This window comes from Camelus bactrianus, chromosome 1 (genome assembly GCF_048773025.1).
Source record: "Camelus bactrianus isolate YW-2024 breed Bactrian camel chromosome 1, ASM4877302v1, whole genome shotgun sequence".
Taxonomy (NCBI): domain Eukaryota; kingdom Metazoa; phylum Chordata; class Mammalia; order Artiodactyla; family Camelidae; genus Camelus; species Camelus bactrianus.
The window spans coordinates 64,388,249-64,410,412 of NC_133539.1; the positions used below are offsets into that span (position 1 = coordinate 64,388,249).

General features: G+C 38.3%; 2 protein-coding genes across 13 annotated transcripts in view; one reads left to right on the forward strand and one right to left on the reverse strand.

The window, feature by feature from the left end:
- The window catches only part of ATP13A5 (ATPase 13A5), a 99,621-nt gene extending 89,589 nt beyond the window's left edge, over positions 1-10,032 (forward strand). Inside the window, exons 28-30 of the mRNA XM_010959264.3 lie at positions 5,231-5,319; positions 7,798-7,878; positions 9,336-10,032. Of these exons, the coding sequence (XP_010957566.2) occupies positions 5,231-5,319; positions 7,798-7,878; positions 9,336-9,596 (431 nt within the window). The 3' untranslated portion in view covers positions 9,597-10,032. The remainder of the gene's footprint in view (positions 1-5,230; positions 5,320-7,797; positions 7,879-9,335) is intronic.
- The window catches only part of PLAAT1 (phospholipase A and acyltransferase 1), a 28,403-nt gene continuing 9,679 nt past the window's right edge, over positions 3,441-22,164 (reverse strand). For 5 of the 12 annotated variants that reach the window (XM_045519796.2, XM_045519798.2, XM_074365856.1 and 2 more), the window contains exons 3-4: positions 19,289-19,557; positions 16,938-18,076 (exon numbers count right to left, since the gene is read on the reverse strand). In XM_045519796.2, the coding sequence (XP_045375752.1) occupies positions 17,957-18,076; positions 19,289-19,557 (389 nt within the window). In that variant the 3' untranslated portion in view covers positions 16,938-17,956. Of the gene's footprint in view, positions 3,465-9,936; positions 13,284-13,321; positions 13,575-16,937; positions 18,077-19,288; positions 19,558-22,164 lie in introns of those variants that run through there. The other 7 variants (XM_045519800.2, XM_074365880.1, XR_012507606.1 and 4 more) reach the window with 6 other exon arrangements.

Consider the following 22,164-nt stretch of genomic DNA (forward strand, 5'->3'; position numbering starts at 1 on the left):
TTAATTTATATATAATTAATTTGTTTCTAGACTATGTTCTCTGTTTCGTTAATATGCCAACCTCTTCTTGATCTATCACTATACTTAAAAAACTATAGTTTTCTAACGAGTTTTAATACATAGTAAGATTGGTGTATCATCATATTACTCTTCATTTTTTTCTTACTTTCTTACTTTTCTTTCTTGTTCATTCTTCTGAATATACTATAGAATAAATTGCCAGGCTTCTAAAAAAAAAATCACCTTTGGGATTTTGATACTAGGGGAAACATTTATTTGTTTACACAATCTGGTATTCACATTTAAGAACATGTCATTTCTCTCCATTTATTCGTGCTTTCTTTTATGTCTCTTAGTAAATATTCAGTTTTCTCCATTATAGATCCTGTACCTCTATCTAAACAACTAGTCCTATGCCATCTGTATTTCTGCTTATATTGTGATTGACTTTTTCCTGTTATAGTTTCTAACTGGTAATCACAAATACTCGTGAAAGGTACAGTGTTGTTTATCGTATTTATTTCCTATTCAGAAGTCTTTCTGAACTTTGCTATTACTGTTTGATTTTTGAGTGTTCTAGAAAGATAATTATGATCATCTGCAATTAATAATGTTCCTTCTTCCTTTCCAATAGCTAAAATGCTTATTTATATTTTCTGTTTCCGTGTACAATCCAGAATTTCGAGGACAATATTAAGTAATAACGGAAATAGCAGAGTTCTACTTTGTAAAAATATATCTTATAGTTTTCACTTGCAAATGTGATTTTGAATACTAAGTCAAGTAGGTCACATCATGTAAAGAAAATGCCCTTCTATTTCTAGTAAATCAAGAGTATATTTTAAAATCAAGAATGAGAGATGAGAGATGTATTTCATCAAATGACTTCCCATCACCTACTGAGATGATTATACTCATTTGCTCCTTTGACCTTTGCTGGAATGTGTTCCATTAATAAATTTATTATTAAATCATCTTCATATTTTTCAGGAAACTCTATTTATTTGTGGTAGATTATACTTTTACTGAATTGAATTTTATTGTTTTTAAATATCTGCATTTTATGTTGGGTTGATCTGTAGGTTTCTGTGTAGTGTTTTGTTAGGTTTGGGTGTTAGATTTGGAAACTCTTGGACTTTTCCTTTCCTTTGAAAAATGTATTTTATAGATAGAAATAGTCTATTCCTTGACCACTTGCAAGAACCCAGTAAAATCATCTGGTTCCAAATTCTTTCTTTTGAAAAAAATCACTTTTTTCAGAATTGATTTAGGTTATCCTCTTTTTAAATTTTTTCTTAAAATAAAAAAAAAAAAAGATTGCCCAGGTAATTCCTTTTCCTTGAGATTATTATGTCTTAGCATAGGATATTCGGTGGTATTTTCCTATAATTTTTAATGCCTTCTACAACTCTTTTAATATCTTCTCATCTTAATTATGTTTATGTGTGTTATTTCCATTTATTTTTACCAGAAATGTGTTTTTACTGGTTTTCTTTAAATAACAAGCTCTCAGATATAATAATTCTGTACACTTTCTAGTTTCCAATTTGTTAATTTTTGCTTTTCCCATTTTCCCCCCCTCTTCTTACCTCCTTTGAAAATTTTTTAAATGTTTGACTTGATTTTATAATCCATGTATTTTCTTTTATTCTTGTGAAATTGGAAAAGCATTCAAGGTCAATAATTGTAATTTGGGTTACATTCTTTACATTTTCTTATGTCTCTAATTATGACCCACTAGTTTCAAGAACAGTGATTTTTAATTTTCAAGTGGGAAGGGATTTTGTTCTCATTCTTCTACGGCTCTTCTTCTCAACAGCTTACAAGTGGACTAAGTTTCCTTACTGACCAAACAAATTTTTAGAATTTTGTTTTTAATTTGTATGTGGGAGGGATTTTTAATTTAAATTTGGTTCATAATTTCTAATTTTATTGTCATGATCAGAGAAAATCTAGCCTGTAATATTTCTGCTTTGGAAAATTTACTCCAGTTTTATACATCATCCGGAATACCCTCTAACTTCTGATTTTCTAAAAAAGTCATAGGTATTAGAGACATCCATTCTTATTCCTAAATTAGAAACATAATTTACTACATAAATTAGTTTTAGCAATTATATGATTCATATGTATCAGTTTTCATCCCCTCCTCCACCTTTTTCGTATAGGTGTTTTGTCAAAGATTTTGGGGGCATGCTAAGATCTTCTTTTAATTATAGTTTTTTTAAATAAATTTCTTCCCAAATTTCTTATATTTTTATTAAATTTTGATATAGTATTTGATAATTCCCCAGCTTCTCTCACAACAAACCATGATTCCATTTTATGTTTTCAATTCAGAGTCATCTATTTTATTGTAAACGTGCTTTACAAGGAGGCTATATTATGTTGGCCAGCACTTTCATTTGATTAGTAGCCGCAGAGTCCTTCTACATAAATTGAGTTAATTACAGTTGGATTTGTTACACCATAGCGACTTAAAGCTTATGGGTAAATTCAAATCCCGATGTCAAACATAACTGATAATTTTAGGTGGAAAACAGTTTTTATAAATACATTCTAACAAACACAATCTTACAATAAATCATATACTCTCAAGTTTACAAATCAAAAGTCCTTGGAACTACTGTTAAAATACACAAGCAGTTTTACTTTGATGTAACAGAAAAGTCCTGACCCTTCTTAACAGCCTTTGACAGAAGGTCAACTTTATGATGATGAGATAGATAAAAAGTACAGATTTAATTTTTATGCAAACAGGAGGGAATATTTACTAACCCTTCTCTTATCTGAGAATAATCTGTAATGGCTGGCCCAGGACTTGTCTCCAAATCACCTGTGCAAACAGAACCCCATCCTTTCGAGTTTCTGCATCAATAGCAACTAACTAGGAAGGGCAACGTTCACTTCAGGTCATCTTGTGTTTTCCAATCAAAGCTGAATTGAAGAAGGGAGCCTTATTCTGTTTCCACACTGCTCCCTTGTGCACCAGCCTGGCCTGCTCTTCAGATCACTGGTCTGAGGATGGTGTGATGTGCAGAGCACCCAGCCCAGTTCTAGTGAGTACCAGGCCTTCATCAGGATGGACATTGGCGGCATCATCTTCATCCCCACATCTGGGTCCTTGGGACTTGGAAACAATACAGTACATGAAAACTCTACACAGCCATCTCCTAGGGTCTTCTTTTCACCAAGCTGCTCAGATTGCTTTATTTTAAGAGATGCATCTCCCTTTTTTCTTCTCTCTGCCTCACTCCCCTCTCAAGTAAGCTTGAGTATTCCTCCGGGAGGTGATGCATCTAGTTGTATATGTAAAATGAGGCATGGGTGAAGATGAGGGTGCATGTAGGTGAAATTACAGCTCTAATGGCCTCAAAAAATAGGGCCTACTGTAGAGGGACATCGCTTCTGACTTCTAGTTGGTATAGAACTATGTAGAGTTGGGGGCCGGTAGACTATCAACACTGGAATAAATGAGGTAGAGAGAAAATAAATCAGAGAAAACCTAGTTTGCTTGTTCATAAATCTGACGGTTGTAAGAATCATTTATAGCACAGCAACACTGATTAAATGCTGTTGTTGGGGCCTGAAGGTGCTAATCCCATCAAAGAACATCTACAAGGCGCTGTCTACAAAGTGCTTGAAAGCTCTGATGGACACCGAAGTGGACGGGGTGGGGGAGATAAGAACAGGGATGTCGGCACAACGCATTCTGAGAAGTTTAGCTCCCCAAAGTAAAGCGATTGGGGCAGGTTAGAGAGAAAGAATCCAGCAGATGTGCGTGCTACTTTCGCAATTCCTCTTTCAATTCAGAGTCCCAGAGAAGCAGATACAAAGTCCCTTTCAGGTGATTACAGTCTAGTGGATACATAAATGGAGATCATGCCAAGCAGAGTGTGATACACACCATATGAAATAAAACTTTGTAAGGGAGGACTGGGGAGACTTTAAAAGAAAGTGGTATTGGAACCAAGCTTTTTTTAATACATATTTTTACTGAAGTATAGTCAGGTTACAAACTGAGCTTTTTAAGAAAAACTGGAACTTGCCAGGACTGAAGAACAGCATCTACACAGGGTATTCTGTGAATAAAGGCACTGAAGCTGGAAGGTGATGGGCCTCTGTGGAAGCAGCAGGTTTGTGGTTGAACTTTCTTGGCACATAGGAAGAGCAATCAGAGATCAGTTTAGAAAGGCTGATTGGAACCAGACTCTGGAAGGCCTGGCATGTCAATCATTGGAGATCTTGGACCTTATTCTCCAGGCAACAAGGAAGAGTCAGGTGCCACCAAGAGGACTGACTATGTCACGGAGTTCAAGCTCACACTGCTCTCTGTGTGACAGGGAGATCAACAGATGAGATCAACATTCCTTGTCCCATCAACGTTGGGACAAGGAATGAGAATTTAATTCAGAAAGTCAGCAGATCAAGAAGATAGTAAACTAGGGTCCCAAAGAACCATCTTATTCGAGTTGGAATTCAGGCTTCTTTTATACTAAAAGGGGAGGGAGGGACTGTGGCTGGTTGTTGCAAACTTCTTGGTGCCAGAATCCTTTGTTCTTGCAGCTGTCAGTATAGGTCTGGTCACAGTGCTCCCGTAAACCTCCAACAAGACAAATGTTGTTCTCTGTTCTGCAACTTTTTATCTATGAATGGAAATGTGTTATACCTTTAAAGGTCAAACCCAGGAGACAGAGCCTTGAGAATAGGCTATCATGTATATTTCAAACTATAGGCAACATCCTTTTACAAATGTGCAGAGTCAGCATGACTAAGCACAGGCTACAGAGCACAAAGATTAGAGCTCAAGAAAAGATCCAATATGGAGTCAGGTTTGTTCCTCTGTTACATTTATGTATTTGTGCACAGCTCACTAGACCCGCCATGACAAAGCATCAAGACCTCCCTGGTTACCATTTATTTGCATGGGCTGGTCACTGCAGGGTGTCCCAGCCCAAGGACTCCTCGGTGGAGGTAACTCCTTTATAGAGTTTACTAGTATATGTTTAATTAACAGCTTTCTACACCCAGCTCTTTAAGGAAAGATTATAAGATATCACCTTTGTCTTGCAAGCATTAGAACATATTTTAAAACATATGAGGATATATCAAAACATCTGAAGATGTATCCAGTATTTGCACAACAGAGTTAATTGATTCTGCAACATGTGTGCCAAATTATAGGAAACATTCCTTTAGCATCTAAAAATAATGTTTGCTGTTTCTTCAGATATATTCTCCTTTCTGCTGATGTCTGCCTTGGGCCTCACAATTTTCATTCTGTTTTCTGATTTTCAAGATATATACCATGGAATGGAGGTACGTGGTATCCGTGACTCCCATGTGCAGGGGGACTATGTTGTAATTTGCATGTCAATCACTCTTATATTCTCTCTGGCCGCTGAATAGAGTGGCCCATTTACTAGAAGAGCAAATAACACATCTCAATCCCACAGAGGCTGGCCTCTGAGTGTTTTCGTATTGTTAGTACTATTAGTTGGGTCCATTTGTCCTGTTCATGCCTGAGATACCATGTTTGGATACTTTATTCTTCCATGTTATACTAATACAATGAAATTAATACATTAATACAATAATAAATTCTTTAATTTTTTTAATCATATAGTAGAAAGCCTTTATAATGTAGTTGTGAAGAGTAAGAAAAAGTTGGTTTATAGGCCAATCATGTTCCACCTGTCAGATGTTGATTATAGGGAGTTTTAGTTGCTTTTTGAGGGTTAGGCAATGGGGGGGGGGTAATTTAATTAATTGTTTTTAAGTGGAAGTACTGAACCCAGGATCATGTGCATGCTAAGCATGCACTCTACACTGAGCTACACACCCTCCCCATTTAGGGAGTTTTAGTTCAGTGAGCATCATTGGATCCAGGGTGCACTGAGATAAGATTAAATTTATTAAATTATTTAATAACTTTATAAATAGTTATTGAATCCATTTTTGGACCCAGCACTGTGGGAGAAATAAAGATAAAGATTGACCCTTGACCTCCAATCTATAGTTTTGTTTCAAAGATGAACCAGACCCAAGGGAAATGATGGCATCGCCACCTGAGGTCATCATAATTGCAAAGAGTGTCAAATAGAAGCGGGAAGAATATAGGAAGGAGCAGCCTCACTGGGGCCTGTGGCTGCCATGAGAGGCTTCATGCAGGGGATACAACTTGATCTGGGTCCGGAAGGATGGGCTAGATTTTGCAAAGTAGGAGGCAAGGGTATTCCCAACCAGGAGAACAGCCTAAGCACAAGCAGAAGGCTAAGCAAATCTCTTTTGTCTCAGAAATGCAAAAGAATGTAGGGTGGCCGAGCTAAAACTCCAAAGCAAGGCTTGTTTCAAAGAAGCCCTGGAAGGTTAGCTAAGACCCATGCAGTAGAATATGAGGAAGGCACAGATGGATGAAGGCAGCCAGTGATGTTTGGACTCTGTGCTGAAAGCAACGAGAGTCACTGAAGATATCTGAGCAGGTTTTCAGCAGGGCACTTAAGACAGATTAATTAGATGGCGGAAGGAAGGCTGTGTATGACAGCAGAGAGGCTGTGGGAGAGAAGCAGTAAGGAAATGAAAACCTAGACCTTTCAGTCATTTTCAAAACACTATGAAGCTCCAGAGTGTGCTTGGCATCGGGGTTACAAAGGTGGGTAAGATGTGGTCACCACTCTCAAGTAGCTCAGGTGCTGAGAGGGAAGAGCATCACACAAGCAGATGATCCCAAGGCAGTGTGGCCAGTGCCTTCCAGGCCAAGGGCTGGAGAGGAGACCTCCCAGATGAGGGTGGTGGCAGCAGTGAGGGGAAGGGCCAGGTTCCCCATTATGATCTGACCCACGGCCGTATCCTACAGACTTCTCCAAACAACCCTTGCACCCAGGGTACCTATTTCACAACCCTGAGAAAGGCTGTCTCCACTTAGGGAAAAAAAAAAAAACCAAACATAGTGTTACTTTGAAATAACCCACATCAGAATAGGGATGAGAATCAAAGGTGAGCATTTAGACACTGCCGGGGGTCTGTGGTTTTAGTCCCAAAGGCAGCTCCTCCCTTACAGAGTCATCGTACACATTCTCTACCCTTTAGGGTCAAAAAGGGGGCTGCACAACTATTCTTCTGCTGTGGATGCGGCCATGGGAACTTGTAGCTCTTATGTCTATTAAATAAGTGTATCTGGTGGTCAAGGCATAGCCTTTAATCCTTACAAAGAGGTTGGTTGGGTGGGTTCAACTCTCATCAAGTCATTAGATTTAGGGCTGGGAACATAGGTTCAAAATTTTTTCACTGAGTTTCTATCAAAATAAACTTGAGCCTCTGGCCCCCTTTTGTTTCTTTTACTCATGTGTCAATTTTACTGAAAGAATGAACTCTAAGTAGATTTTGCTTTAGGAAAATTAGGATTAATAATATTATTAGCTGAATGATTTAATCTTTTTCTATTTGAAAAGGTAAAAATGAAGAGAGAGACACAGAGGCCCCAGAGCAGTCCTGTCTCATGGCTGTGACCCAGGGTGCATTTGCTCCACGTCTGTCATCAGGCCGGGGAGGGGCACAGGCCAAGAGGCAGTCAGTTCTCCACCGAATCCTGGCTCTGCCATTTACTTATTGGCATTTATTTATTGAGTCCTTAGGCAAGGTACTGGCCTTCTCATCTGTCAAGTGGAAAAAAATCATGCCTATTCGCCATGCCCAGAGAGTTGTTACAAATATATCAATTAGATAAGATCATTAATATGTGAGTTTTTTCAAGTTTAAAGTATGCAAATTATAAAAGTGGTATTTCTCTCTCTGCAGCTCATCCCAACCATCACATCATGGAGGGTTTCGATTTTGGTGGCAGCCCTCACCCTGTTCTGTGTGGCCTTCTTTGTAGAGGTAAAGTAACTTCCGTACGCTTCTTACAATTTTCTGGGGAGATAAATAAAGGGGCTCATTCTCAACAGGTGAACATTTTTTAGAACAACCATGTTTGTCCCCCCAAAATTATAGTTATTAAGGGTTTGTAAAAACTGTACACATTCTCTTTGGGGGAAATGAGAATGACTTAAAATTCTTTAAAGGCTGCATTGAAATGCTCTCAGGATCTGTGGCGTAGAAAGCAAAACATCAAATTAACTCTAATTGCGACTCATATGAAAGCCATGTGTTGTATCTCCCTAGTATTCTCAATAATCTGGCAGAGGCTAGACCAGGTGACCTTCCAGCTCTAAAATTCAACGAAACCTTTTAGAGTGAAGGACTGTCTTCAGGAGAGCTTCCTTAATTAAGAGAGAAGGGAAGTCATTGCTCATTCTAGTCAATTCTCACCCTTGAAGGTCTTCCCCTATAGCATTTTTCTTTTACTCAGTGTCACTAAATGGCTTTTCCTACTCAGCGAAAGGCTGAGGTATCATTTTTTAAAGGATAGTTTTAAAAAAAGATTCATGTACTGAAGTTCCTTGGGAAAAGAAATCAAATTAAGAAAAAAATATGTATATATACAAATATCTCATGTATCCAGTGTACATAAAACTTCTCCTACTTTTTAACTGAAAATTTCCATTTCTGAGACTATATTTTTAAAAATAACCCAAAAGGAGAGAAAAAAAATTTACATGGATGAAAGTATTCATCACATAGGGATGAGCAGAGTCAACAATGGTAAAATATTACACTCAACTTAAGTGATCAAAAGTTGAGATGCTGTTTAAATAGTTCTACAATAATTTGAAGAAATGTTATAGTCATTAAAAGTGATTATGGAGAAGACAGTAGCTACAAATTTTATATGACAGAAAGTCTAGTATAAACAAAAGTGGAATGCAAGATTTGATTGATTCTATTATAAATGCATAAAATTGTATGTGCTTGTGAACACAGGAAAAAAGAGAATCCCCAAGATGGAATGCAAAACACACTTGATTTTTAGAGTTCATTTATTCATTCAACAAACCATTATTTGACACCCTCTCTGTGGCATATAGCAGGTAGCAGTGATTTTTTTTTCTTTTATTGATTTTTGAATACATTATTTAGTTATCATTTAAATCTTGCAGTGAAATAATTCCGAGTGAATCACCAGCCAGGATTTAACTAGGAAATCTGTGGAAATGAAAGGTTGTAAGCTTCCAGCAGATCTCTGTGAACACAAGCACACTCTCAAGGGGAAGAACCCAGAGCCCAGGGAGTTGCTAGGCTTCATGGGGACTGCAGGGAGGACGGTGGCCACAGGGCGGCAGTAATGGGCACACCTCAGAGGAAGGCCTGGGGGAACAGGGTGGCAGTGAGCAACCTGGCTGCAGTGGGAAGTAGAGGATGATTTAATTTTTTTTTTTCCCCATCTGATTTTCCAGGATGCCGTCCTTCAAAATCAAGAGCTCTGGCTATTGATCAAGAAAGAATTTGGAATCTATTCTAAGAGTCAATATAGGAAGTGGCAAAGGAAACTGGCCGAAGATGCGACCTGGCCTCCCACAAACAGGACAGATTACTCAGGTGACAGCGAAAGTGGATTCTACATCAACCAAGGCTACGAAAGCGCTGAACAGATTCCAAAAGGAAAGCTCGACCTGGGATGCCAAACCACAGAACAGCATTTCGAGACCAGATTGTAATCAGAATCGTTGCACATTCGTAACAGCACCAGCCCCCCTTTTCCAAGAAACTAAAGCATTGTAGGGAGTTGAGGAGAGTCTGCCCTTATCTTTTTGTTTTCCATCTGAAGATTCAAAGAGCATTTCTCAGTGTATTGAGCCTTGCAACAAAAGACCTTAAATATGCTTATTTTGACTGTATTATCCAATGGTAGAAAAAAATGCATTTCCTAGAATATCTTTTTTTTTAACAAACTTTATTCACAATGCATAGCATTGTCCTGGTTAAAGTGCACAATTTTTCATGGTAGTGAAATTAATAGTATGAACATTGATAGAAGAAAGAAAAATTGAAGAAGACTTTGAAAATTTCACCAATGTAATTTTTATTTTCATCTACAGAAATAAAGGAATTTGGGGGAAAAAATCCTTCTCTCAATAAACTGTCACAATTTTATATTTGCTTGCAAAGAATATTTATGTATATACCTTGGCCCAAGGTCATAAAATTCCTCTTTTTGTTCCTTTTGTATGGTTTTAATAGAGAAACAAGAATAGAAAATTACTTCAGAAAATTCAGTTCTAACTGTAGCAAATGTGGAAGGGGAGAGTGATGGCAGTTTCTGTTTATTGCCTGTAATCTTGGCTTGAGTACAGCGAACGTCTAAGCAAACTCCACCAAAGAATGCATCTCCCAAATATTGTTTTGTGGCCAGTGAGCTAGAAAGTCCAGAATAGATCAAAAGGTAATGAAATAAACTATTAAAATGTGCTTTTCACTCAAAGAAGCATGACAGGTGAAAACCTCTAAAAGTTGGCCTATATTCAGCATTGCTCATCTTAAAAAAGAACTACTAGGGAAGGGGCCCAGAATGTTGTGTATCTACCACATGACAATTCTCAGGATGCCAAACAACCTAATGTTCCGTTTCATCGTTTAAAAACCTAACTCAATTATTAGATGAACATTAATGACCACAAGAAAGGGTACATCCTTTACAAATATATTCTGCACATTATTACCTTTAACATATATCCACCTCACTGTGACTTTGAGAGGATATTTATTCCTAGTGAACATTTAAATTACCTACTAGGCTTTCCTTGTAACCATAAATCTAATTTTGCTAATTAAACAGATCTTTAATGGGTCATAGGCAATTAGTTAACCAGTCCCATTCCATGAGTGCCAATTACGTGCCTAATAATGTGATGTATGGATTCAACAATGTCCTTACAATTCTGACATCTTTAGGATTGAAAAAATGTTTGCAACGTTTCAGCAATTCGTTGCTGTAAATAACCCTATACACTTTGTTACACAAACCAGCAGCATAAATGCAAATTCCTATGAAAACAAATATTTAATATTTACATTTTATTCACCTTTTCTTGGAGGCACAGCTCTTGGAAAGTGATCATTTTAAAATATGTCTAATATAGTGGGTACCAATGAAAGGTCAAAAGATCAAAAAGATTTTTACCTTATGATTAAGAAATGTGTGTCAACCTAAAACACACGGAAGCTCAGTTTTCCTTGAGCTGACGTGTCTGAATTTAGTAATTTGACCTTTAGAATGAGAAGACTCAATTGATAACACTATGACATTTAAATAGCATGAAAAGATTTTTTTAAAAATCTTTATTCAATCAATGTACAGCCTCCCCGATGCAGTTTTTTTCAATAACCTACTAAGGATCTGATGGGTGATGATCTTTATTTCACACATCTTTTTTGGAAGGTGGAGGCAGGACATAATCAAGTTGAATTCTACACTAGACTTTGCTAAAAATACTCAGAGAAAGGTTTGCTAGTCTCAGAAAAAAATGTTTGATAAAAGCACAAGAAACATGGCCACATATCAAATGATCACCTATAGGAGAAACCAACTGGACAGCCTTCAGCTGCCCGTCACCAAGGGTGGCCATTTTGGGGAAAAATTGATGGCTCACTTTGTGAGCTCTAAGGCTGAAAACCACTAGGACCTTGAACACTACGTGTGTGAAAAGTGAATTTAATGTATAAGTGCGTGTGTGACCATTATCCAGTATTGCCAGGACCGTCTTCTGGAGTGGAGATGTCCAGAGTTTGACTGGAGGATCCTCAGGATGTCCTCCGGGTCGTCAATTCTGTTCCCTCTCCCAGCAGCCAGTGTGGTAATTCTGCCACACCCAAGTCTCCTGTTTAGGGTGAAGATTTGCCCTCTGCAGTCATCTTTATTAAAAAGCAAGCACACCTTAGGAGACGTAACACGTCAAGCTGTTTCCAACCCCACCCTGATTTGACAATACTGGAAAAGAGCTTTTTTTTTTTTTTAAACTATTGCTGAGAGTAGGACATAAAAGGAACTGAAACTAGAAACTGAATTTAGAATAAAAATGAAAGGGTAATCTGGGATCATGCTACCAAGTAGGAGGCATTCACATCTCCCAGAGGAGCAGTGGAGGAAGAGAGAGTTTCAGCGGTTATATGGAAACAGAATTGGTGTCATAAGAAAGGGAAAGGGTTAAAATGTGACAATGAATATATATATGTTCATGTATAACTGAAAAATTGTGCTCTACACTGGAATTTGACACAACATTGTAAAATGATTATAAATCAATAAAAAATGTTTAAAAAAAAAAAGGGAAGGGTTAATCAGGGAACAGGAAGAGACGGGGTCTCTACTGGCCCTGATTGTAGCACATGACCCCTTCTGTTATGATTATTCTTAATCCTGCAATTAGATTGTAAAGTATTTCTGGCCCTGGAGTAAAAGCTAACTCAGTTCAATAAATGCAAGACTTGCACTGAGTCCTCTATTTAGTGACTTTATCCACCATATTCCTAGTTCCCTCATTGCACCCCCATCCCCTGTTACTTACTTGAACTTTTCCTTTATTCAATGCCATGCTTTTAATGACAGCACAAGAAGGATGTCATTGGCTGGAAGAGTGGTTTTCAGCAGAACGTTATTAATGTCTGATTTAATTCCGGAGTACAGAGACCTGCATCCACTTTTCCCCACCTGCTGCCAACAAGAATTCCACTGGACAGGTATGAAAAAGTAGTTTGTTTCATTCAACACGTAATCAACAAAACGCAAGAATAAAATCCTGACACTCCTTGACTTAGAGTAAAAGCCTTCAAAAGTAACACGGGATGTTGTTTTCTAAATACGGCACCTCAAACCTACATTGAATGATCTCCTGCTAAGGTTAAAAGGGTCAAACTTGAAATACTTCAAAATCCAGAGGGAACAAAGGCGTCTGCAGAAGCCACAGCCCACTCTTACTTGTCACATCCTCCGGACAGATGAGCGGCTTCCAGGGAAATCACTGGATCTGAAACACTGGAGCAAGCCCCTTTTCTCCCATTCACGCCCGCCACCAGCTACACAGGAGCCAGGAGGTGGGCGTGCACCCTCAGATGGCTTATGGATCAATGTTCCTCAAGCTGCCTGATGAAATGCTGAACTTCCCAGTTTCTTTTCTCACCAGAAAAGGACTATGAATTTTGATATCAACCCAAACAATTTGAGGTTCTTAAACTTTCTTTCAAAATCACATATAAAAGGTTCTTCATCCCTCCAGCAAATATAAAATAGTCACCCTCAGGGGAAAGGACAACAGTATTTACAGAAGATAAACTATGATGTGACTTTAAGATCCTCTGCTGGCTCACTCCAGCGGCTCCTGCTTCTTGGTTCAGCTGCCACAGCAGATCTATGTTAAGAGGGAGAAAAATGTCCGTGGCTCAGAGATGAGATAATACCAGTAAGCAATTTATTAAAGAGCCTGCCATCCATCACTGGAATTTGAAACAATAATGATGCATTGAAAATAAGTATTCATCCCAGGTTTGTTTTTTTTTTCCCTCGCAAATTCCTTCGGCTCCAATATCTCTTCGGTAAATTAATAGTATTTTGCTCTTAGTTTTTTTGGAAACAAGCCCAGGAATGAGAAGGCACCAGCAGCAGCCGTCACAAACCCAATGATACTTATTGCTCGGTTGGCCTATAGGGAAACAGGAAACAAACAAAAACCACATCTTACTCTAAAGGCATCTGAGTGTCCTAAACCCCAGCTTTTGCTTGTTTCCTAAACCAAAGACCCATTTTAATGTATAATAGATGAATTTAAGCTCAATGCAAAATTAAAATTCCTGGGAGGATGAAATGAATTTATAATTATTATGATTATGACAAAGATAAAAATACACATAAGTATATATTCTTCGTATCTTTATAGCCCCTGACAGTTTATAAATTCATTAAGCCACGATTCCTACTAATCATCATAGTCCATTGGGAGGTAGCATTACTCCTGTTTTGTACAACTGAGAAGTTAAGAGTGATTTGCCCGAGGGAGGTTGTATTACCAAGATGTTTAGGTATAGTTTAGTCTTGAACCATGTTCTCCTCCTACACAACTTCTATCCTCTAAACACACATTGGTTTGGTTCAGTCTATACCAGGGTGAATATCTTGTGTGTGCGTGTGTGGGTGGGTGTGTGTGTGCACACATGTGCACGCATGTGTGTGTTCCCTGACTTAATGTCTATTAGAAAAATAATCAGGGGTGTGATCTGAGCTAAATACCTATAGACTCTTATTTGGTAGATACAATTTTTATTCTGATAAACTTCAAGAGAAGTCAATACTGGTGTTAACTATTGTATCAAAATTAATTTGTCATGTAGACAGACTAAAATAAACCCCTCGCAAGCTCAACTGTTCATAAAGGAGTTCAGGCATTTACAGCTTTAAGGATATTAATCATCATCATGATGAGGGATCTGATGAATATTCATGATTTCATGGCACTCAACTCATATTGCCTTCCATCTGCATGGGTCTGAGTGCAATTTTATGACCCCAAGGTCACATTCTGATACTTCAGAGTCATCAGGTATTCTGAAAACAACAGTTGCTCTCTGGGATTTCAGAATCAGGCTTTCAAATAAAGCAAAACAGTTTTCCTAAATGACTCTGGGGACCAGCCCAAATGCTGGGAAGCCTGACCCAGCCCACACTGGAGCACACCCTCCCTCTAACCCTCAGCCCTCCACCACTGAGCCTGCTGCCCCCACATGCCACATAGTGCTCCCTCCCCAACTGCAGCTTCCCCGTGGGGAACAGCAAAAATGACAGAAGCACCATGGCAAGAGTATTCCTTTCATTACACATCCTGCTGTCTGTAGGAACAAGGTCTGTAATTGTTACCCCCCACTCTGCCACCACCCCTGTTGCCAGGGAGGATGATGCTGGCAAACAACTGAAAAATCCTACCTTAGGTTACAATTCCGATTTCCCTTATTTGGTTGGTTGATTATTCCTTTTATTGTAATTTTTAATTAGTTGCACCCTAAACTGTTTTCCAGGAGAGAGTCAGAATTCACTACAGCATAGAGTTACCCCCAGATCACAGGGGGAGCAAAAAGAGACTGGGAGATAAAAAGATACTGGATAAAATTCCAAAGCGGGACGGAATCAATAATCAGGGATCAAGAATTAGAGACCAAGCCCAACCCTCATGCAATCCCAGGAGGATGCTGAGGTCCCAGGCGGTCTGATACAGGAAAACGTGGCAGGCGATGAAAAAAACAGAAATGTGTGACTCGTATCTTTAAACAGAGGTGTCACATGGCAGCAGGGGACAGCCCTGGGAAAGGCAGGATCCTGTGGGTGGGGTGGCCCCAGTTAGATGCAGACTTAGCCCCCTGGGTATCTTTCAGCCACTAGAAACGTAACACGTTGAGATAAATCCCATAAATCTAAGAGGACAGACAACTTGATTCTAAATCAGAATTCCCTGAGATAGTACAGGCCAGATGCAATTATAATAAAGCCATTTCCAGCATGCAGTTTCCCAAATCTTCAGCATTTTTTTTATATCAAGTTGTATTCTAAAGGGAAAAAAAAAAATCCCATGCAATTTGGACAGTTCCTTAGAGTTATGTGTAAGGGATCTGACCTGCAAGATTATAACATCCCAGGACGTTTGTGGTGAACCGGTCTGCATGAGATCTTTTACTTCATGGCTTACATAAGATTATAAGATCACCAAATCCTATTCTGCACGTTTCTTCCTCTACAGGGCTTTCTGTGTGTGGGCTGTAATACAGACCTCATTCTGAGGATCCATACATGCCCAGTGAAAACGTTAGTTAACTGAAGCAGCCGGGTCCAGGTATCAGTGCAGCTGGTCAAAGATGACTATAGGGTTTATCAAAATGCCTTGGCCCCCAACACTCTAAGGCTGCAGTCCTATGCAATGAAAGACAGTCAGCTTTGTCCAGGCCCACTCGAGGGTGCTGCCAACTTCCACAAAGATACACACATTTTAATAACCTGTTAAGACTTTAACAGTGAGAAACGCTGACTTGAGAAATTTTTTATAATACAGAAAAGACAAGCCACAGGCTGGGAGAATACATTTGCAGAAGACATATTTGATAAAAGACTGTTATCCAAAACATGTGAAGAACTCTTAAAACTCAACAACATGAAAACAGGCAAGCAATACAATTAAAATTGGGCAAAAGATCTCAAGAGACACATCACTGCATATAATATGCAGCCAGCAAATGAAAAGATGTTCAACATGATATATATTTAAGGAACTGCAAATTACAACAATGGAATACCACTATTTACCTATCAGAATGGCTAACCTCCAAAACACCAAATCCTGCAGAAGATGTGGAGCAACAGGAACTCTCATTCATTGTTGGTGAGGATGTGAAATGGTACAATTACTTACAAGACAATTTAGCAGTTTCTTACAAAACTAAACATACTCTTATCATATGATCCAGCAATCATACTCTGTGGTATTTATCCAAATGAGTCAAAAACTTACATCCACAAAAAAGCCTACACACAAATGTTTCCAGCAGCTTTATTCATAATTAACCAAAACTTGGAAGCAACTAAGATGTCCTTCAGTAGATGAGTAAATAAATAAACTATGGCGCATCCAAGACAATGGAATATTATTCATTGATAAAAAGAAATGAGCTATCAAATCATGAAAAGACATGGAGGAATTTTAAGTGCATATTGCTTAGTATGATGTCAACTATATGACATTCTTGGAAAGGTAAACTACAGGGCAGTAAAAAAAAAAATCAGTGTTTGCCAGATGTTTAGGGGAAGGGAGAAATGATAGGCAAAATATAGAGGACTTTTAGGGCCAGGAAATTATTCTGTACGATACTGTAATGATGGATACATGTCATTATGTATTTGTCAAAACGCACAGAATGTACAACACAAAAAGTGAATCCTAATGTTAACTATTTTAGAGGAGGAAATTTTTTTCTTTACCCATTTAAGTTCTAGGCTGAAGCTCTACAATATGAAACATTAACAAGAGGAAAATAAACAGAAGTTTATTACCATGTACATCTATATACACATGGGAGAAATTTAGGGAAGAGTAACTCAAAGAGGTGGCTTAGAATTCAGGCTTACATAGCATCTTCAACAAAAAGCAATAAATTTGTAGAGAAATGACAGGACAAAGGAAAGTGGTTCACCTTCCAAGGGCTGCAAACTGTGGGAAGGTAAACAGACAGGCAACTAGTGGTGGACAGAGGCTAGTTAGTGTTTTGTCGTGTGGATTCCTCTGGTGCCCTCTCTAGGCTGATACAGGTCTTACATTAACGACTGATTGTCCCTGATGGTTCACTTCTGTCCTTTCTGGTAGTGAGAGGAGGAGGGACATCTTTGAAAACTTATGTCCTGATTTTAGGCAACTAGGGGGAGGGCAAGGAGCTTTTTTTTGTATCTGCTTCTTTTCAATTGCCTCTCAATTGCTCAAAATAATCCTTATGCCAAAGTGATGAATTTGGGGGTGGCATATTCTAAAAAATAAAATCTACTCATTTCTTTAAAAATACAGAAAAGTACAAAGAAGAAAAAGATGGAGCCATAATACTTCCACCTTTCTAACTTTCCCATGCATTTATAGTTTTTTAAGTTGGGGAAATACATAGCCATTCTCCAAGGAAACTGTTCCATGCTCAAGACCCCTAAGACTTTAAAGGCATCCAAAAAATGAATCTAATACTAGCTATTATTAGTACTAACACTATCAATTATTGATAGTAATAAAAATAATAATTCAAAGGCTAAGTTTCTGTTAGATCACCAGCGATTCTCAACAAAGATCTATAAAATTGCTAGATACTGAAATTAAACATAGTATCTTTGAAAGCACACCTTTTGCCGGCATGGAGAATATGTAATACAATATGCTAAGAGACTTTTAAAATCTCCTGCAAGCTACAAAACCACCTCGGTTTATAGATTAGGAAACTGATAAACAACGTGCCCACAATGTGCCCAAAGTCATCCCCCTAAGGAGTGGTGACGATGGAATTCTAGCTCAGATTAGCAAATTCCAAAGCTTAGGTGTGCTCTTAAGTTTGTCACTGTACCATCTTCATCAGACACTGCTGGACACAGTTCTACTATTTGTTGAAAAGTGGTTAATTTCTCCTTGCTCTTGATCTGGATATGAAAGGTGAAAAGATGATAGATTACAAGTGAGAGTCAAAGCAAAAAGATGGCTCTAATTCTTTTTAATTTAGCTACATTTTAAAAATTGCTGATTGAGTGTGGTGGACAACTTTATCAGTAACAAAGGAGAGGGACACAGTCTATTTCCCAGCTACACCACTAGTTTTCAATGCAAAGGTGAGCAGAAATTTGTGTGTATGTCCTCTTTATTTTGGCTTAGAAGCAAGTTATGGTGAATAGAATGTGAACAGAACATTCATTATGGTAATGTATTTCCTAATAAAAATGAATTTCCAATTAAATTATTTCTTAATAAAAACAAATGTGTCCTTTCACTATGTTCCGTCTCCCATTTCCCCAAGCTTTCGTGAGAAGAATTGTAACTTCATTCCTTAGCATAGACATTTATATAACAGATCCACCAGTTCACGATACTGGAAGCCTTCATATATTCGTTGTCTTATACCACTTTAATAAATCCTTAGGTGAAACCATCAATGATGGAATTGGATTGGTGGGAAGATAGGGAAAGGACAACTGAATCCAGCTGCTTTCAGTGAGGAATCTGCCATGCTACAAATAGTGATGGTAAATAACAAAACTGTAAGTTACTTTACAAATAAAGTCAACTAATCCACTAAAAATCATCCAAAAGCTCTATAACGAATCAAAGGATCTGTTTAAAAGCACAACATTTCTTTGAAACCAGCATGGCAGGGAAACAGAAGACATCTACAAACCCACCAAAATATGGCATCATTATCTCAGCTTCTATCAGCTAATGGAAAAGAATCTCAGTAATACCATCTAATTCTTGGCACGTGAACTCCCAATCAAAACAGTCAGTATTCTTTTCCAGCATATTCTTTTCAGTTTATGGAGTTACTGATTTGATTGCTGTATGGTGGAGTGACAGGAAAACAATGGAAGGACAGGGAGCAATAAGATGGAGAGAAAGCGATGGTCTGGATTCTGCTTCAGGTCCCTTCTAGCCCCAAATTCATGCTATGAATGTTCTAATCTCAGTTGGGTCATTAACTTGCTGAATGCCCTTGGAGCCCCCTCGATTCCCTTCTTTGTCCTTCAGTGTTCTCATATTTTCTTATTCTTTTCAATTTGTTTGAGACCTAAGAACTTTATCATAGTCAGCAGTTTTTTTTTCCCCACTGTAAGAAACTTCTATTTCTCCCAAAGAAAACTCACCTGCTCTGAAACGCCTTCTCCGTAGCGGAGCAGAGTCACAAAATGCTCACAGTTGTTGACAAACACGTCATACTCCACCTCCTGTCCAATAACAAACTCTGACCTCTGCATGACCTCCTCCATGGGGAGAGGGGAGTACGTCTCATCGTATTTATTGTTTATTCTGTATGTGTCATTTCCCACAACATCCTTCAAAAGCTGCATCTTCACCAGGGCCTTTCTGCTGAACACAGACTTGGCGCTTGTGAACGATGCGGGGACGCCATCCTCTGTAAGGAGAATTCTGGTTAGCAAGATGAAGCAACCCGGCCCAGGGGACCGCGATGCCTTCCTAACCCATCCTCAAACCAGAACCCACTTTATCTTACTAACCTTAAACACTCGTGCTCTAATTTATCAATCACACGTGTACAATTCTGTATGAGTGAGAACAGAAGAAAACTTTTTGAAAATGTATATCACTGGGTGTGAAAACTCTACCCATTCTTGAGGAGTAAGCTCTCTCTCAATTGGTATCATTATTAGGGATCTTGGCGTATGTTTCTAACATAACATGGATAAGATCATTGCCTCCTTTTCTATAAGGCAGCTGCTTTTTCAGCATTTGAATCCTTTCCAAACTAATACCATTGGGCTTTAGCACTCATCGTGCATCGAAGCCACACTCTTTACCCCCATCTCTGCATTTACACTTGTTCTTTCAACAAGGCTTCAATTTGAAACTTGCACATGACCCCAGTCTTCTAAGGGGTCAGCTAGGGTCAGCCTGGGGCCCTGCCTTTGTCTTGCTAGTTCTTTGAGCCAAGAAGCTAAGTCCTAACATTAAACCTAATGCAGTAGACACTGTCCACTGTATGTGGCCCCTTCCAGTGCCCTACCTACCTGTTACAACACCCCATACCCTACCATTCCATCTGTATCCTGGCCTGCCGGGGTCGGCATCTGATGCTGGACAAATGATTCCTCAGCGTTCAGCTTTAACGCCAGGCCCCAGGCCCTCTCCATCCGCTCAAGAATGCTATTCTTGGCCACCGTCCACGTAAAGCATGAGATGAAGGGTCTCTGTATAACCAGCGTTTAAACACGTTTTCTTTCCACTCCTCTTTTTTTTCTATCCTCCAAACTCCTTTTCACTGGAGCGGCATTTCCAGGTAATACCTAACACATTGAAAGTTCTTCCATATTACAAGTTCATAGGACACATATATTCTAGTTAGAATCACTAAGCTTCTTTTTTTGACTAGTTTGACACAATCAATAGACAGATGAGAAAATTGAAGCTTGGGGAGATAAAGTGGTCTACAGAATATCTTATGAGTAATTAACAGAAGTGCGATTTTAATTTCAGTCTACAAGATCAAAGCTCAGTGCTAGAACCACATTAATGTGCAGCTAGACGTGAAAATAAGGAAACAGGACAGAAACCTCATATAATTTTCCAAATGTGAAAACTGCAGAGATAATGTAAAGAACTGCTTCTTGCTAATCACTAGACTCTGCAGAATGAGCGGTTCTGTATCATAAATGTTGTTTTAGTCACAATTTCCATTTCCAGAATTGTAGAATAAGAGGCAGATATCTCAAGATATTGCAAAAATCATTTCATTAAAAATTCTCAGCTCTCAAGATAGTAAGACTTAGGCTTATAAACACATTTTTAAAAAGCATCTCAAGGAAAAATATGCTCTAGTCTATTTGTTATTTGCATACATTTTTTTCTTAATTTGTGCTCATTTCTAAACATCTAGAAAATACAGAAAAATACAGCATAAACACATAAATATGAATCACCCATTATCCTGCCACCCAGAAATAATTACGATTATTATTTTGATGTACTTCTATTGTCTTTTAGTATCACATGTATGTGTGCGTGTATGTGTGTATTCACATGTAGGTGTAGATATATGTGATTTCTTTGCAAACCGGGTATCATATTACAGAATGCCTTTTTAGTCTGGAATTTTCAAATAACTATCACACAAGACCATCTTGCATGCAATTAAAAATGTCTAGAAATGATTTTTAGCTCTTAAAGGAGCTACTGTTTTTGTCTACCTAGCACCTATCTTAATACCACTTCTTTCTTTCTGGAAAAGACTTTGTCTAGGACACTCAGACTATCCCATTCTCATGGGCACAGTGATGGTTCAGTGAGGGACATGGGACCCACACTGGACAATTACAGAGTCATTCTCCGTGATTTTTCTAACTGCAACAGGCAAGAATTCGCTCTCTCCTGTTGAGACTATAAGTATGAGAGCCGAAGGATGCTTATGGTCAACAATTCGGCTTCTTAGAGCGACGTAGCCTGGAATAATGAAGACAAGATATAGAAAAGAATGCAGACATGGGGTGAAGAGCTGTGACAGTGTTCAAACTCCTGGATCCAGGCATCTCTACCCTTTCTGTAGTTTCCTTCGGTGAGGCAATGAATCTGCCTCTTTGTTTAAGCTAATTTGAATTTGATTTATGTTACTTGCAACTAAAATATTCTGCCAGACACAGATACCTAATATTCTGTGGCTAAATCATAATTCATTTCACCATTTCCTCACTGAACATTAATCCATTGTCTATTTTTGTAACCATTATAAATGAGATAGAAGGGAACACTCCCATACGCAAATGTTAAAGAAACATCTCTAAAAATATTTCCCAAGAATGGATTAGTAGAAATAAAAGTACAAGGTCAGAGCATACGAATTTCTTTAAGACTCAATACATATTATTAAATCGTTATTGTGAACGATTTTATCAAGTTATATTTCTATCAACAATATCCTTGTGTTCACTTCATTGTATCTTTATCAACACTGATTGTTAACCAAATTGTTGAACTTTGCTAACATGAGAGGCACAAAACCTGTCATTTT